At 46.9% G+C, this 18,576-nt stretch overlaps 1 protein-coding gene across 2 annotated transcripts in view; it reads left to right on the top strand.

The window, feature by feature from the left end:
* Oscp1 (organic solute carrier partner 1) overlaps window positions 1-16,438 on the top strand; it is a 32,958-nt gene extending 16,520 nt beyond the window's left edge. For both annotated transcript variants that reach the window (XM_027399248.2, XM_027399247.2), the window contains 9 exons: window positions 690-844; window positions 4,283-4,450; window positions 4,856-4,936; window positions 11,009-11,112; window positions 11,818-11,946; window positions 12,704-12,773; window positions 14,229-14,368; window positions 15,432-15,495; window positions 16,071-16,438. In XM_027399248.2, the coding sequence (XP_027255049.1) occupies window positions 690-844; window positions 4,283-4,450; window positions 4,856-4,936; window positions 11,009-11,112; window positions 11,818-11,946; window positions 12,704-12,773; window positions 14,229-14,368; window positions 15,432-15,495; window positions 16,071-16,196 (1,037 nt within the window). In that variant the 3' untranslated portion in view covers window positions 16,197-16,438. The remainder of the gene's footprint in view (window positions 1-689; window positions 845-4,282; window positions 4,451-4,855; window positions 4,937-11,008; window positions 11,113-11,817; window positions 11,947-12,703; window positions 12,774-14,228; window positions 14,369-15,431; window positions 15,496-16,070) is intronic.
* The last annotated feature ends 2,138 nt before the right edge of the window (window positions 16,439-18,576 follow it).

The raw sequence follows: 18,576 nt of genomic DNA, 5'->3' as shown, positions 1-18,576 counted from the left end.
TTATTTATTTATTACGTATACAACATTCTGCCTCCATATATGCCTGTACCCCAGATGAGGGCACCATATTTCATTACAGATGGTTGTGAGCCACCATGTGGTTGCTGGGAATTGAACTCAGGACCTCTGGAAGAACAGCCAGTGCTCTTAACCTCTGAGCCATCTCTCCAGCCCCCCCCACCGCTTTTTTTTAGAAAGATTTTTCCAGAGCCTGGAGAGATGGCTCAGTGGTTAAAAGCACTGGTTGCTCTTCTAGAAGATCTAGGTCAGTCCCCAGCATCCACACGGCTGCTCACACCTGTCTGTAACTCCAGTTCCAGGACTCTGACACCCTCACACACACATGCATGGAGGCAAAACACCAATGAACATTAAATTACAAATTAATTAAAAAGAAAGAAGGGAAAGAAAGATTTTCCTGATCAAGCTATATAATGGTGGGGAGAGGGGTGTGTGACACCTGAAGCCCAGTCTTCTAATATTGTCATCAAGGACAATTGCCCTGGAAGGTTGTCATAAAGCATCCCTGAACCCTGCTTCCTACTGGGCCCTGGTGCTTCTCCCCAGGGGGCGGATCCCACCAAACACTCCATATTTCAGCTCTGTCTGTGCCTAGCTCCCACCCGTAGGCAGAGAGCAGGCCTACACAAAGCTGCTTGCAGGACCTGTTTTCTCTCTTGTCTCTACAGTTCTGAATGACATCATCTCAACCATGTTCAACAGAAAGTTTATGGAGGAGCTGTTCAAACCCCAGGAGCTGTACTCTAAGAAGGCCCTGAGGACTGTGTATGACCGCCTGGCTCATGCCTCCATTATGCGACTGAACCAGGCCAGCATGGATAAGGTGAGCAGACAGCCGCTTAGCTTGGCTGCTGCGCTCCTGCCTGTTGTAGATGGTCCTAGATGGAATCAAATAGGATTCCAAATGCAGACAGAAGTGTCTTGGGAGAAGCAAGTGCTTCTTACAGCTCAAGTGTAACTATGAGCTGTAGGGGCTGCAGAGATGGCTCAGAGGTTAAGAGCACTGACTGTTCTTCCAGAGGTCCTGAGTTCAATTCCCAACAACCACATGGTGGCTCACAACCATCTGTGATGAGATCTAGTGTCCTCTCTTACCCTCTTCTGCTGCAGACAGAAAACTGTATACATAAATAATCTATAAAAAAAAAACAAAAAAAAACGATGAGCTGTAGTCAGTTGTCAGGTTGAGAGGCTCTCAGAAGGCACCTGCACCCAGCTTTTCTGTTCAAAGATTCACTTGTCTAAAGAGAGCCCTGCTGCTCCTGTCCCTATTTATGGGCATAAGCATGTGCTACCCCAGCTCAAGTACTCCACCCCCAGCTTTACCTCTGGGAAGAGGGTAAGAGAGGGCAGTTAGGAAGGCTAATATGACCAAAGAGTGATGTGCATGTATGCAAATGTCATAGTGAAGCCTGTTAATATAAACAATAAACAGACCTGCATAATTAGGCTTTAGCGGGGTAGTAGTGGTGCACGCCTTTAAGCCCAACGCTCAGGAGGCAGTGGCAGGTGGATCTCTGAGTTCAAGGCCAGCCTATTCTACAGAGTGAATTCCAGGACAGGGTATACAGAGAAACCCTGTCTTTAAAAAGATTTTTTTTCTCAAAGTGTTCCAGGATAGCCAGGGCTACACAGAGAAATCCTGTCTTAAAAAATAAATAATAAAAATAAACAAAAATTTTAAGAAATTGCCAATGTGACCAAAGTCAGAGAAACCATCACAGCCAAGAGGAACCCAGAAAAGCCTGGCAGCCAAATGGACTGTTGTGTTCTGGAGGGGACCCTGTAGCACAGTGTGACATTACAGTTGGGGAGATGGCTCAGTCACAAGTGCTTGCCTCACAGATATGAACACATGAGTTTGATTCCCCAGAACCAAATGCTGAGCACAGTGGTATGTACTTATAATCCCAGTACTGGGAGACAAAGACAGGAAGATGTCTGGAGCTTGGGACCAGCCAGTGAACTGGTTAGCTCCAGGCCAGTAAAAGACCCTGTCTCAAAAGAGGTGGATGGCACTCCTAAGGACAACACTGAAGGTTAATCTCTTGCCTCCACAGGCACACACTTACACATAAAAATCTAGGACACTAAGGAGAAACTAATGAGATAGGGTCTTACTTACATAGCCCAGGTCAGCATCCAGTTCACTATGAAGCTAAGGACGATCTTGAACTTCTGATCCTCCCGCCTCCACCTTCCAAATGGTAGCCTGCTAGGAATCAAACTCAGGACTTCCTACATGCTAGGTAACTTCTGTCAGCTGACCCACATCTCCACACCCTAAGTTCTGGGACTAGAGACAATTATGAAGTAAGACTTGGACAACGATAATTGCTTTTCAACTTGCTCCATTATATGAACTTTTTTTTGAAGTCCTGAAGACTAACACTAGGTGGTGGGTACAAAAATCAACATGTGTCTATTGCTGGTACTAGAAGCCTCGATGAGACGCCAATGTAGCTGAGCCTTTACCTCTTGTTGTCTCCCTTTGGGACAGTCACTTTGTCCCTAAGTCTGTCTTCTCACTAACAAGCGAGGAGCCCCTTCCTCAGCCTGCCCATCTTCTACTTGACATCATGGCCACCCTCAGACCTCTGGTGAAGCCTAAGGTCGTCAGAAAGGTGATGGAGAAATTCATCACCAATGACATCAGTTAGCATAGAACATCTTAAGCATCCTTCGTGGAAACCAAAGGTACTGACAAGATGTCAAAGAGATTGATGGTGCTGGCCATTTTGGCCTTAGAGACAAAATTCTATGATGCTGGGCATTGAACCCCAGAGCCCCACTCATCCTAGGCAAGTGCTGTGCCACTAAGCTACATCCCAGCCTAATGGGGCCCAACATTGGTTACAGAGGTTGCAAGCAAAGAAAGCTCCTAATTCTCAGTGTCTTCTAGAAGCCCACAGTCCACAGTGTGAAAGAGGCTGGGGCACTGCCATTGTCAGCAAATATCCCATGTGAGACCTGTTCGTGGTGTTTCCTCTAAGAACGTTATAGGAAAGCCTGGCTGGCCATTAAACCCATGCATCCCAGTGTCAGGCTGTGCTGTGGAGAAAATGAATGAATGTGTACTTTCTATTTCTATTTAACACAAACAAACAAAAACCACCTGCTGCATTTAAAAATGGGGCTGGGGTGGTGGTGCACGCCTTTAATCCCAGCACTAGGGAGGTGGAGGCAGGAGGATCACAAGTGCAGTATTGGCCTCTGCTTAATAGTGAGTTTGGTCTCCTGTGTCAAAACTGTATCAGTTGGTTCATGAATTAAAAAGTATGAGTGGACGCTAGAGAGATGGCTCAGAGCATACACTTAAGCATATAGCTTAAGAGCATTTACTGCACTTGCACAGGACCCAAGTTCAGTTCCCATGTCAGGTGGCTCACAGCCACCTGTGACTCCATCTCCAGGGGGAAGCAATGCTTCTGTCCTCTTAGGGTGCCAGCAATCATGTGTGCACCCCTATACACAGACACATGTGCACAACTGAAATGTTTTGTAGTTTTAAAAAATTAAAAATAAAAATGGAAGTAGGGCTGGGGATTTAGCTTAGTTAATAAAATGTTTGCCTAGTGTCTTAATGTTTATTGCTATGACAAGACACCATGACCATGGCAACTCTTATAAGAAAAACATTTATTTGGGGCTGGCTTACAGTTTCAGAAGTTTAGTCCATTATCATCATAGCAGGAAGCATGGCTGCAGGCAGGCACTTATATGGTGCACAGACACACATCCAGGCAAAAACACATACACATGAAGCAAATTGGCCGGGCATTGATGGCACACGCCTTTAGTCCCAGCACTCGGGAGGCAGAGGCAGGCGGATCTCTGGGAGTTCAAGACCAGCCTGGTCTACAAGAGCTAGTTCCAGGACAGCCTCCAAAGCCACAGAGAAACCCTGTCCCCCAAACACCGCCCCCCCCAAAAAAAAAATTGAACAAAGAGGTATTTGAATTGTGATTCCAGATCCAAGTCCAGGGCCCAGTGCAGAACTCCCAGCAGCCAATACCATGTCATGTGTGTTCATCAGGAAGACGCAGAGGATGACCAGAAACCATGGTTTGCCCAGGGGTTTTCTGGCTACTCCTTAGTTACTAACACCACCCCCTCAAATTCTCAGAAGTGCTCTGACTTGGGTGGCAACCCGGGTAGTCACCTGAGCTGTGTGACAAGCCCACGGTGCTTTCCCACAACTGCTTTGCTCAGGTTCTGATCTGCTTTTATGACCCCATCTGTTCTGTGTGTGGGTTGACAGCTCTATGACCTGATGACCATGGCTTTCAAATACCAAGTGTTGCTGTGTCCACGCCCAAAGGATGTGCTGCTGGTCACTTTCAACCATTTAGACTCCATCAAGGGATTCATCCAGGACTCCCCAACTATCCTACATCAAGTGGATGAGACCTTCCGGCAGCTGACAGAAGTAAGCATGTCACCAGCTTGTCATCTCACTGATACAACCCTTCTTCTCAGCCAACTGTAAGAACCAGCAGGTTCTATGATTACAATGACAAGGTCAAAGCTTGCCACTCTCCTAGAACATTCTAAAATCTCACAGCTACCTATTTTGTAACTATTGGGCAATTATCACCTTATGCTCTCTGCCTTGGCCTTTGTAGAGGAAAGACAGCAACAAAGAACTTCCTCTAATGTCTGAAAGGGTGTTGGAAGCGCATGTCTGTAGCATGGCAGGGTCTGTTTTACTTCAGAGGGTGGGTGCTGACACTCCTGCTGCCAAGGGTCCCACCCCTGAGCACCCCAGCCCTGCCTGTCCCCACAACTCAGCCCATGGTGGAAAGTGCAATGCCCCCTCTGCCTTGCCTCACAGATATATGGGAATCTCTCTGCTGGTGAGTTCCAGATGATCCGACAGACACTGCTCATCTTCTTCCAAGACCTGCATATACGAGTAAGTGCCTGGAACCCCTGTGGATGGATGCTGCCCTGGCCACAAGCCAGTCATCCAGGAAGACCAGGAACACGATTTTACCCATCTGGTGATGCCTGTCACACTTAGAATCTGTGACTATATAAGCATTCTGGTGGTAGATTTCAACCATTTTCCCCACCTCCATTGAGCTTCTTCAAGATGTGGGTTTATCCTTTGCTTCTACAGAAGAACTGTGCTGTTGAGGTACTAGTGTGGCCTCAAAGCTTTTCTCAGGCCTCCCACCTTCAGTGTCCGTTCATCAGGCACTGTCACATGGCTGCCCTCCTTCACACTTCCTTTTCGGCCTTCCCCTAACTCTCCTACCTGTTCCAAGACTTCCTCCCCTGACTTCACCCATCCACCTACTGAAATTCATCTTGATCAAATCTACTGGGCCTATAATTCCATGTCTGTGATTAACTACTGCCCAAAAGCCAAGTGTGCATGACTCTGGTTCCTGTTGAGGAAAGTTCCTTTCCACCACTCACTTGGCCCAGAACCATGTCACGTTGATTCTCATCCTTGCTCTGTCCAGTTGCTTCTAAGGTGCATAGGGTTTGCCCTGCCTACAGCTCTACCCTGCTCTCCAAGCTGCTCACACTTTAGCTTGGGGTCACATACTTTTTTTTTTTTTTTTTACAGTTTCTGGGATCCTGACCAAGTCTCCATGTATGCTAAGCAAGTTCCTTGCCACTGAGCTACATCCTCAGCCCACACTCATTTCCTGTTGGCTGTTGTCCCCAAAATGTCCCTCTCTCATTGGACTATTCCTCCTCCAAACAGTTCTATACCCTAACTCTCAAAAACACACTTCTGAACCTGTGCGGGAGAGGGTGGTTGACTGCCAGATGGGGCTTGTTCCTTCCTTCCTAAAGTTGAGCCAACTGCAGTGGAAAGATGACACGTTATAGCAAAACCAGCCATGTCCCTGTGCTAGACAATACCAGCTGCACGCTGAGCCCTTGACCCTGAGCCAATCACTGCTCTTGAATCCCAGCTTCTTTACCTGAAAGTGGAAATGACAGTATATAATTTGGAGTTCACTGGAAAAACCCAGTGAATAATGTACACGTGTGTGCTTATATGTGAATGGTATAGAATGGAAACTGGTCATGGTGTTGCCTCCTGGAGTGAGGAACTGTGGAGGACAAGCAGGATAGAGGGACACAGCCCCTTCTGCACCTTTGGGACCTCATACTTATGCCTACATGAAATCAAATTCAAAAAGAGGACTAGAGTACAGTTCATGGCTGAATGTATTTCTCTTCCAAGACAGGAATGATAAATAGATTTCAGCTCTAACGCCAATTTTATTTTTAACCTTCATGAATAATTTCATTGTATTAGCTATGGATGGAGCAAGAACAGCATGAATATAAACTAAGATCTCTAAGGTTTGTGGGTGAAAATATAAAAATAGGAATGCACAAGCAAGATTAAGTTTTGCAGCATATTTAACATCAATTTGAACATACTGAAAATCCCACTTAGTAATGTTACCAGGACCATGCATATTAGGCATATTTTATGGATTGCAGTAATATAAACAGCCATATTGATTTCTCAGTTGTGAGGAGATAAAATTCATTATAACGAAAAGACATGCCTAATAATAATTCTATGGTGAACTCATTAAAATGTATTAAGCCATTAAATATATTGGGCTTTAATTGCTAAATGGGTAAACAAGGAAACATAAAAATCACAGCCAGTCATGGCAACGCATGCCCCTAATCCTCCACTGGGGAGGTAGAGGCAAGATGAACGGGAGTTCAAGGTCATCCTTAACTATGTATCTAGCCCTGGGGGTGGGGATTTGGAGTGGGGATGAATCACACAGCATGGCAGTCCTCTGCCAATGATCTGAACATCTGGGCTGGCTTCCCATGTCTGGTCTTTAATGGTGTTTCTGTTCCGCTGCAACTTGTGATTGCCTATACAAATTTTCTGTTTTCAAAATAGTCTTGATAGATTTTAAATTTGTTAGCAAAAACAACTAAATCAAGAAAACACAGTTCTGCACCAGGAACTCTTACTTTTTTTAACCAAAGCAAATACAAAACTACATGTCCAATACCAAGCTTACTATATCAAGAAACCATATGAGGCGTTGTGGATGCAGCCAAGGTCCTGACCTGTACACAGGGGCCTCATCAGAGTCTGCACTTGGACCACTTCTGTTTAGGCTCCTCAAGAGTTACAGCCGGTGTTGTCGCACACCTTTAATCCCAGCACTTGGGAAGCAAAGGCAAGCAGATCTCTGTGAGTTCCAAGCCAACCTGGTCTACAGAGTGAGTTCCAGGACAGGCTCTAAAGCTACACAGAGAAACCCTGTCTTGGGGGAAAAAAAAGAGTTAGTTACAACTATCTCAGTCCCACAATCCCCCTCAACCCTCTGGAGACTCTCCAGAGCTGCTCCTGAAGGCCTGGCTCCTCCAGCCTCCCCCTGACCTATGACCTCACATCCTTGCACTCTTCCATCATGGACTCCCCTGTTGCTGTCATCATCTGTATTATTGGAAGCATCATTCCATCTTTTACTGAAACTTTTAGGAAAGTGGTAATATGGAGGAGGCTTATAAAGGGCAGGAGGATGCATTAGGTCAGCACTATCCAATAAAACCTGTATGGTGAGAATGTTTAGTTCTATGCTGGGGTCGCAGAGTGAAGAGAGAAAACACAATGGAGGGTGTGGTTAGCTCTCCCTAAGAGAATCAAGACAGTCTTCTTAGGGCTGGAGAGATGGCTCAGCAGTTAGTAACACTGGCTGTTCTTTCAGAGGACCCCAGTTTGATTCCCAGCACCCACGGGATGGCTCACAGCTGTCGATAATGCCAATCCCAGGGCATCCTGTGCCCTCTGTTGGCCTCCTCAGACACTGCACTAACATAACGTACAGACATACACTCGGGAAAGACATAAATACACTCAAAATTAAAGTAAAACTTTTTTTGCTTTGTTGGGTTTTTTGTTGTTGTTGTTGTTTTTTTTCAAGACAGGGTTTCCCTATTTAGTCCTGGCTGTCCTGAAACTCACTCTTGTAGACCGGGCTGGCCTCGAATTTAGAGATCCACCTGCCTCTGCCTCCTGAGTGCTGGGATTAAATAAACATGCCACCACACCTTGCCGATCTGTAATCATTTTAGATTTTGTTGTTTTAATAATTTTTATTTTGTTTTAAGAGATTATAATTATACCATTTCTCTCATCCTCTAAACCCTTCCATATACCCCTCCTTGCTCTCTTGGCCTCTTTTTCACTAGTTCTTGTTACATCTATACATGTATAATTATATATGTACCTACATATCACAAAATCCACCCTTCTCAGTCTGGATAATGTTACTTTGTGTGTGTCTGTGTGTGTGTGTGTGTGTGTGTGTGTGTGTGTGTCTGTTTCTGTGTCTTGTACGTGTGTGTGTGGTGTGTGTGTGTGTGTGTTGTGTGTGTGTGGTGTGTGTGTGTGTGTGTCTGTGTGTGTGTGTGTGTGTGTGTGTGTGTGTGTGTGTGTGTGTGTGTGGGTGTGGGGGGGTGTGTTTTCAGGGCTGACCCTTTGGTATTGGATCACCAATTGGCATGCTGTTGTCTGGGGAAGACTATTTCTCCTATAGTTCTTTGTATAGGGTTGAGGCCTAATGGGGTGACTTCAGCATGTCCATTGTCTTTGACCATGTTCAATCCCTCCCAAGCCTGGCCTCTCCTCTGAAGGCAGGGTTACAGTCAGGACAACAAGCAGCCTTTGCAGCACCAGCTTCTAGACACATGAAAAATGAGGCAGAACTCTGGTCCTGAAGATGGCCAGCATCAGGAAGCTCCAGCCACCCTGGAGGTGATGGCCTTAAGAGGCCTCCCCCTTCCCCCCAGCCCTTGGCCTGGAACCTCCCTGGAGTTACTGAAGATGTATGGGTCCTGCCTGCTGCTCTTTTCAGAGCTTCCTGCACAGTGGCCAGTTTTGGTCAGGTTGTCAGTCTGATGATGTCTCATACAGCTCTTGGGGAACCCAAAGCCAGCACAAGAAGAAAGTGACAGGGAGTCGGGCGTTGGTGGCACGCACCTTTAATCCCAGCACTCGGGAGGCAGAGGCAGGTGGATCTCTGTGAGTTTGAGGCCAGCCTGGTCTCCAGAGCGAGTGCCAGGATAGGCTACAAAGCTAAAAGAGAGAGAGCTAGTAACGAGCCTGAGCTATCGGCCAAGCATTCATAACTAATAGACTCTGAGTGTTTATTGGGGAACCAGCAATCCTGATGAAAAACTCTGCCTACAGGACATGATGGCAAATGCCTTTAATTCCAGCACAGAGTGAGTTCTAAGTCAGCCAGGGCTACACAGAAAACAAAAACAAAAACCTGTGTTGGAAAAGAAAAAAGAAATAACAAGAACAAAAAATACAAGACAAATGTTTGTGGATATGTGCACATGTGTTTGTCTTTTATGCATGTATGTATATAATCATGTGCATGCAAGTGCATTTGTGTTTATTTGTGTAGTTAGAGGACAGAAGTGGGTATGTTGTGGTGTTTCTCAGGAAACATCCAGCTTGTTTTCTGTTATTGGTTCTTTTGTTTGTTTGGTTGGTTGGGGCCTTTTGTTTGTTTCTGTTTTTGAGACAGGGTCTCACTGTGCAATTCTGGCTAGCCTGGAACTTTCTATGTAGATCAGAATGGCCTTGAATTCACAGAGACCCACCTGACTCTGCCTCCTGAATACCATGCCCAGTGCTCCACCTTGTTTTCTGAGATAGGATTTCCACTGGGGCTTGGGGCTTGCCCATTAGACTAGGCTGGCTGGCTAGCAAGCCCTGTCTTCATCTGGGGTTATAGGCATGTCCAAATTTAGGCCATTGGCCAGCATCCATTTGTCCTGAGCATCTGTCTCTGTCCTTGGATGGACAGAGCCTTCTAGCAGCAGCTGCAGATGGGACACTGAGTACTCGTCCTCTCACAATAAAACTAGAGGTGACAAAGGACACCAGCTCAGCAGCTTACTGAGGGTATGGCTGCTGGGTCTGGGAAGGAAGGTGTCAGCACTTGCATATGGAAAATGCAGGAGTCAAAAATGTGGTTGCAGCTGGATATGGTCTGGCAGGCAGCAGAGCCAAGGATTTTAAGGAAGGTACATGGTTGCTGAGGAGTCTTGAGGTGTCTTCATCAGTAGAATGGAGAGTGGGCTCAAAACAGATAGGAAGGCAGAGGTGATTGATGGTCAGCAGTGAGGAGCAGTAGGTAAGGTGGAGAGGAAGGCCAGGCACAGCACGTTACGCTGGCACGGCTTAGCCCCCAAGTAGATGAAGGAAGGTGACTGAAGGAGGCTCAGATTGCTAGCGTGGTAACAATGGTAGTGGTGCTGAGATTGAAAATTCTAAAGGATGAGGGAGTCTGGGAAAGACAAAGGTGGGCATTTTTCTGAGTAGGGTGAGTTACAGGGACATTCAATGGAGCCAGCTTTCTCCTTTCTGCTAAACTCGTATTCCTTCATCACAGAAACCGAAAGTAAAGAATTCCTTAAAGGTCATTCACCCACCTCTGACCAAGCCAGTTTCCCCATCCCCCTCAGAACACTACTTGTGCTCACTTATCTCCACTTCTGGAGCATTGTACACAACACCTGCTTCCTCCAGCCCTTAACATCCCCAGCCTGTTCTCTTCAGTGAACTGCCATGCTCACGTATACTGTGTGGAATGTATTGCTTTGTGGTGTGTCTAATTACTGTTCGGTTGCTGTGGTAAAACACCATGACCAAGAGACCCCCTGCTTTCTTCTGTCCTACACAGGCACCTACATGCATTGTGTACACATGCATGTTTGCACACATATACATAAATGAATATATATGTACATACATACATACATACATACATACATACATACATACGAAGTCATTGTATAGATGAAGCCCCTTTAAACCTGCATGTCTATTATGGTATGTCCCTCCCTTCATGTTACAAGCTCACTAGGTAGCATTCACAAACCACTGCCTGCTGTTAATCCTCAGAACATTTGTATCCATGAACACATAACCAGAAAAATGACACCAAATATATATTTTTTCCAGGTATCCACATTTCTAAAGGACAAAGTCCAAAATTCTAATGGTCGATTTGTGTTGCCAGTGTCCGGGCCTGTTCCCTGGGGAACTGAGGTTCCCGGAGTCATCAGGTAAATTCTGAGTGGTAACTGCCCAGCAGTGTTCAAGGTGCCAGGAACACAGAACCTGCCCAGCCCTGGGATAGCAGCACTGCAAAGCCCCTTAGGCTCTGCTTACCTGCCCCCTCTTCAGTAAAAGCTCAGCCATATGGAGGTCAAGGAAATAAGCCCAGCTTTGCCACCTGAGTGGCGGATGCTTGGGACCAGCCACCCACTTCCTAGGTCCACCTCCTCTCTCTTAAATGGTTGCAGTGAGAATGAAAGCACTCTGAGGTGCTTATGCAGCTCTTGTGCCTCTGCCCAACTGTCATAATTGTCTTTTTTTTACTTGGGTTTTTTGTTTGTTTTTGTTTTTCAAGACAGGGTTTCTCTGTGTAGCTTTGGAGCCTGTCCTGGCACTTGCTCTATAGACCAGGCTGGTCTCGAACTCACAGAGAGCCACCTGCCTCTGCCTCCCAAATACCAGGGATTAAAGGAGTTCACCATCACCACCCAGCTTGTCTTTATCTTTTGTTTGGTTAGTTTTAGGGGCCCTGGGACTAGAACCCATGGTCTCGAACATAAGGCAGTATGCTGAGCAGCTACACCCCAACCTTGCTTCTTGACCTCCAAAGAGGGATTAAATTCCTTTTTGTCCTGCTGTGAGCACTTATTAAGGGGGCCTCTGAGACCACCCAAGTCCAGAGAACGCCCGACATGTCATCCTTTGTATTTCAGAATATTCAATGACAAAGGCGAAGAAGTAAAGAAGACAGGATTCAAGCATGGTGGAAACTACGTGGCTGCCCAGAAGGAAGGTGCTTTTGAGCTTTATGGAGACAGAGTCTTGAAACTGGGAACTAACATGTAAGAAAATTCTCCCTCGGAATGAACTTGAGTCCACAGAGGTCACTTCATTAAAACAAGCAAAACAACACGCACGCACGCACGCACGCACGCGCGCACGCAACGCACGCACGCGCACACACACACACACACACACACACACACACACACGGAAAAGAAGAAAACATACTTCTGCTCTGAAAAATCCCCACTGGCTCAACTGCGGATGTGGCTCAGCTAATGGGACACTGCCTAGTACACACGAAGAGCTCTGACATTTAAGTGCTAAGGATACCTAGGAACATTTCCGTGGGCAAGAGAAACAATCTTAAGTAACTGTGGCCAGTGTCTCTTCGGTGGAAGGCCACACAGCCTCTCTGTAATGTTAACGATGTCCTCAGTGCTATTCTTTTGTATGTTTGTTTTTCCAGACAGGGTTTCTCTGTGTAGCAGCCCTGGCTGTCCTGGAACTGGCTTCATAGACCAGGCTGGCCTCCAACTCATAGAGATCCCCCTGCCTTTGCCTCCCAAATGTTGGGATTAAAGATGTGTGCCCCCCACCCCCACCCCCACCCCCCAGCCTCAGTTCTATTCTTTCCGGGCCTTTTCTTGGGGAAGAAGTAAAATATGAGTGGTTCACAACTCAGGTGAGTTTTACACTCACAGCATCTTTCTGGTGCCATTGAATGTCTCAATAAAAGACAATAACTATGCTTACCAGTTAGAAGGAAATCAGTGAGCTAGGCTGGATAACAGCACCATTTTCTGTGGCCATCAGGTACAGCGCGAATCGGCCTGTGGAAACCCATATGTCTGCAACATCAAAGAACTTAGCCTCAAAGACACAGGTGAGCTTCTGCCCTCCCCATTTTTCTCCCTGCTTCTTTCAACAAGCAGCCATCTGCATGGGGAGGGGGTGGGACTCTGCCTTTCAGGGCCAGTCACCTTTCCCCTCACTGCTTGCAAGCTTCCCTTCAGCCTTCCATGTACACAGGTTTGTAATCAGAGCTTTGCTCGGAGCCTCCCAGGGATCTGACCAATTAGGTAATTTGGGGATTGGTTCACCACTATAATTAAGTAGGTGCCACACCAGGACATGGCAAAAACCAGAGCCACGAGGCCTGTGGCTGCCGAGTCCAACATAAGTGCGAATTTGGATACCAAAGCATCCCTCTTCAATGCTTCCTGGTTTTAAGGGTGTGGTACCCACCTTCAAAATGAAGTTTTCATTCCTCTAAATTCCATGTCTACAACTTTTCACTAACTAGCCACACACTAGCTATGGGACAAATCCTGGACTGTTCAGTTATTCAGTATTTATGGAACTGTGTCCATGGGTTGTCATAAATGTGGTCCCATCCTGAAGAAGCTTTTGGTTCCCTGGGAAGGACAGTGATAGAAACAAATAGCAACAAGATGGAAGGAGCTCGTTGGCGGTCTATACCAGAAGACAGTGTGCTCTGTCCTTTGGGGTGGGAGCATGGGAACAAGAGGTCACAAAGGCACTCAGAAGAGGTGACATGGAAATAGGGCTCCAGAGTGAGCAAGACACCAAAGAGCAGAGGAAGAGAAGTGAGTGACGACCAAGGTGTCAGGGCGAGCACAAGCACAGACCAGGAAAAGTGTCTTGTTTGATGGGGCAGCCAGTCTCCACATGGCTCCCTCATAGCACAGTAGACTCAAGTGGCCAGGGTTTTACTGGATGCAAGGACACTAGGTCTGATTAAGGAAGGTCTTAACTCCAATTTGTTCTTTATGCAGGAGAGAGGGGCTTTGTTTCAAGAAAGACGGAAGTAAGAGTGTGTTTTCAGTAACTGATGGTACGGTTAGATGAGCCCCAAGCCAGGCAGGAAGGTGAAGGGTAGTGAGAGAAGGGAATGGCCTAGAGTCTGTATTATTGAATATCACCACCAGAGGGCAGTATGGGAGTTCCGCCGGAATGGTCCCCTTGATCTGCAGACCTGACAGGAGCCACTTGGCAGAGGGAATGGGACTAATTGAAGAGGAAGAAGCAGGGCCCTTCTCCCCCCCAAGGAAGGCAGTCTGAGAAGTGTAGGTCCCTGGGGCATTCCACTCAGCTTCAAAGTTGAAAGTCTGTGGTTTGCTTCTTTGCTAGAGTCCCTCTGCTGCTGACTGGCTTATTCTTCTGGCTAAACTTGCTTTCTGTGTGGTAGTTAAGCCCAGAAATAATTTAAACTGTTATTGTTTTTGCCTTGTTGTATAATTCCTCCCTGCGTCTCTGGGGTCTTGGCAGGAAATGTGATCACCCTCTGTGGCTACAAATCACATAGTTATTTCTACAGGAAAACATTGCTCCAAACCCTCTTGCCAAAGAAGAGCTGAATTTCTTGGCCAGGCTAATGGGAGGGATGGAGATCAAGAAAACGAGTGGCCCTGAACCAGGATTCCGGTTGAATCTATTTACGACTGATGAAGAGGAGGAGTATGTTTTAAACCAGTTCCTTTCTTTTCTTTCTTTCTTTCCTTTTCTTTTCTTTTTTGTTTGTTTGTTTGTTTGTTTGAACAGGGTCTCATATAGCTCAGATGGCCTCAATGAGAATGAATGGCCTTAGACTCCTGTTCCTCCTGCCTATGCCTCCCAAGTGCTAGGATTACACTCAGTCTATACCGGATCAAATCCAGGGCCCTTGTGCATGCTAGTGCTCTGCTAACCAAGAGAGTTCTCCAGCCCTAAACTATCCTTTAAAGATATGTAATACATTCTTGTCCCCATGGCTTAGATCAAGGGTAAATACATATATAACATATATCCTATATGTGATAACAACACAGACATGAAAACTGCAGACCAACCAACGCATAAACACAGATGTAAAAACCGGAAGTGAAACACCAGCAATTCATGCTGACCTGGTTAAAGAATCCCTGGGGAGTAAACACATGGGACCCCAGAAGTCATTCCACAGAAGTTCTGATGTTTAACTAAGCAAGAGGATGACCAGGCTGGGCTGGCAAGGTGGCTCAGCAGCTAAAGGCCCCAAGTCTGAGAACCAAGTTCGAGTCCTAGGACCCACGTGGTGAAAGGAGAGAACTGACACCCACAAGGTGTCCTCTGACTTCTACATACTTGCCATGGCACGCGTGCACACACTCATGAACACGCACAAATATGGAGTAACAGACCCTGAGCCTGGCCTGGCCTCAGGAGGCTCTGGTAGGAGAATGAAGAACCTAAGTCATTTTAGCAGCTAGGTCACAAATGCTGTAGTGAAGGCTGATCTGCACCGTGGACTGAAGGGACTGGCGTGTGATCTGGGCCTCAGAGCTTGCTGAGCAGAGATAGGGAAGACGTTGGCAGAGACAAACGCACGTGACTTTCTGAAATATCGGAATGTGAGGGGCGGTAGGGTGGGAAAGCAGAAGGGAATGGCAGAAAAGGATGCAGAGAAAACGGAGTGCCGTGTTCTCGTGTGGTGGTTCACCATGCTAGGAAGACACAATCCTAACCCTGTACCCCTGGGCCTGCTTCTTCCTGCCTCATCCAGACATGCAGCACTGTCCAGGCCAGAGGAGTTATCCTATGAAGTCATCAACATACAGGCTACACAGGTACGTATCCTCCTCATCATCTTGTAAAAACATTGGCTCTCCAAGGATGGAGATGGCTCAGTGGTTAAGAGCCCTAGCTGCTCTTGTAGAGGACACTAATCCAATTCCCAGCACCCGTATGGTGGCTCACAAGCATTTGTTCCTCCCATTCCAGGGATCTGATTCCCTCTTCTGACCTTTGTGGGGAGTAGGCACATACATGATACACATACATACATGAAGACAGAACACTCATTCACAGAAAATAAAAATCTTAAAAATTTTTGAGTGGGGTAGTGGTGACGCACACCTTTATCCCTGCACTTGGGAGGCAGAGACAGGCGAAATCTCTATGAGTTCGAGGCCAGCCTGGTCTACAGAGTGAGTTCCAGGACAGGCTCCAAAGCTACACAGAGAAACCCTGCCTGTCTCAAGAAACAAAACAAAAAAATTGGTCTCTGATGGTTCCCCTATTGTGTTTGTCCCTAATCTGGCAACGAGCTGAGCCCCTTGATGGCATGAAATTTAGATACCTCCTGCCCCAAATAGGAGCCTGCAGACACCTCTTCCTCCCCTCTACCTCATTTCTCCCACAGGACCAGCAGCGGAATGAGGAGTTGGCCCGGATCATGGGGGAGTTTGAGATCACGGAGCAGCCCGAGATCACAGAGCAGAGCACAAGCAAGGGAGACGACTTACTCGCCATGATGGACAGGTTATAGGAGTACTGATAGGCCCCCCACCCCACCCCTCCCTCAAAAGGCTGTCTGATGGCCACCCTGGGGACATAAGGCCTGGGATCCAGTGTGCTCCTTCAGGTTTCTCCAACCGAGATCTGCATCTCTAGTCCATTTTTTTTTTTTTAATGTCAGAACAAAACAAACAAAATCTCTCAGAAAGCACCTCTTCTGACGCCACATATACATGTGTATTTTCAGCAAAATATATTCTGGCTCTTAACTCAGATAGTCCCCATGATGTGTAATTCTGTGCGACCATGCAAGCATCAGAGGCCAAAGGCTGAGCCCAAGTCAGTAAGGGGGCCATGGCCATTAATTACCACTGAGGGCTTACCAGGGCAGCTTTCCTGCAGGGACCTGCATCTCACAAGTCCCTGTAAGGACAAAAGAGCAACACCTGAAACCTCTGTCCTGAGGCAGGAGGATAGGAAGTTCTTGGACATTCTGGGCTGCATGACAAGATACATCTTTAGCTGAGCAGTTGTGGCACAGGCCTTAAATCTCAGCGCTCAGGAAGCAGAGGCAGGCGGATCTCTGAATTTAAGGCCAGCCTGGTCTACAGAGTAAGTTCTAGGACAGCCAGGGCTCTACAGAAACCGTGTCTGAAAACAAAACAAAGCAGGTTGGGGGCTCAGTGGGTAAAAACACTAGCCATTCAAACCTGGTGACCTGAATTTGATCCTAGAATGTCTTTGTAAAAACCTGATGTGGGAGCCGGGTAGTGGTGGCACACACCTTTAATCCCAGCACTCAGGAAGCAGAAGCAGGCAGACCTTTGTGAGTTCAAGACCAGCCTGGTCTACAGAGTCAGAGTTCCAGGACAGCCTCCAAAACTACAGAGAAACCCTGTCTGGAAAAACCAAACAAACAAACAACCTGATGTGGGGCTGGAGAGATGGCACAGCAGTTTAGAGCACTGACTGCTCTTCCAGAGGACCTGAGTTCAATCCCAGCAACCACATGGTGGCTCACAACCATCTGTAATGAGATCTGGTGACCTCTTTTGATCTTTGGCCTACAGGCATACATGCAGACAGAACACTGTACATAGTAAATAAATACAACTAAATAAAATTAAAAACCTGATTGGGGAAGGAAAGATAGCTTAGCACTTAAGAGCACTGACTGCTGTTCCAGAGGTCCTGAGTTCAATTTCCAGTGACCACATGGTAGCTCACCATGTGACCATGGCATGCACACATACACACACACACACACACCACCACCACCACCACCCCCAACACACCACACACACACACACACACACACACACTAAAATAATTGTCTGGGCATGCTGGTGCATATCTGTATCCCAGCGCTTGGCAGGTGGAAGGAAGAGAATCAGGAGTTCAAAACCAGCCTCAGCAACATAAGTTTGAGACCAGTCTAGGTTTTATGAGACCCTCTCTCAAAAATAAATAAAATTTAAAAGCCAGGTGGTGGTGGTGGCACTTGCCTCTAATCCCAGCACTCAGGAGGCAGAGGAAAAATCTCTGTGAGTTCGAGGCCAGCCTGGTCTATAAAGCAAGTTCCAGAACAGCCAGCGCTATTATAACACAGAGAAACTCTGTCTTAGGAAAAAAAAATTAAAAGGAAAGAAGGAAAAGAAAAAGAGAAACCAGGAATGGGTACATGGCTCAGTGGATGACATTCGAGCTGTGCGGCAGCACAAGAGTGAGGACCTGACTTCAGATCTCAGAACCCACATAAAGCCAGATGCTGTGGCACGTGTCTGTAACCTCAGTATCGTGCAAGGAGATGTGAAGCGAGGACAGGAGAATCCCTGGAGGCTCAGGGGCCAGCTAACCAGGCATGCGCAGTAGCAAACCAGAGACGAACCCCACCCCCACCCCTGCCCCCCATCTCAAGGTGAATCAAGAACCAACACCTGAATGTGTTCTCAGACTTCATCCATATGCCCACCACGGCACACTTGTATACACACATACACACACACACACACACACACACACCACACACACTTGTATACACACACACACACACACACACACACACACACACACACACACACTTCATCCATATGCCCACCACGGCACACTTGTATACACACATACACACACACACACACACACACACACCACGGCACACTTGTATACACACACACACACACACACACACACAACACGATTTAAAGGTTAAATGAAATTTTTTTAAAAAGTTGCTGTGTGGTGGTGGCAAACGCTTTTAATCCCAGCACTCTGGAGGCAGAGGCAGGCAGATCTCTGAGAGTTTGAGGCCAGCCTGTTGTACAAAGCGAGTTCCAGGACAGGCTCCAAAGCTACACAGGGAAACCCTATCTCAAGAAAACAAAACAAAAAGTCGAGTGGTATTGGCACATGCC

The sequence above is a fragment of the Cricetulus griseus genome, chromosome 2, assembly GCF_003668045.3.
Source record: "Cricetulus griseus strain 17A/GY chromosome 2, alternate assembly CriGri-PICRH-1.0, whole genome shotgun sequence".
Lineage (NCBI taxonomy): Eukaryota > Metazoa > Chordata > Mammalia > Rodentia > Cricetidae > Cricetulus > Cricetulus griseus.
This window is presented reverse-complemented; position numbering and strand designations above follow the sequence as displayed.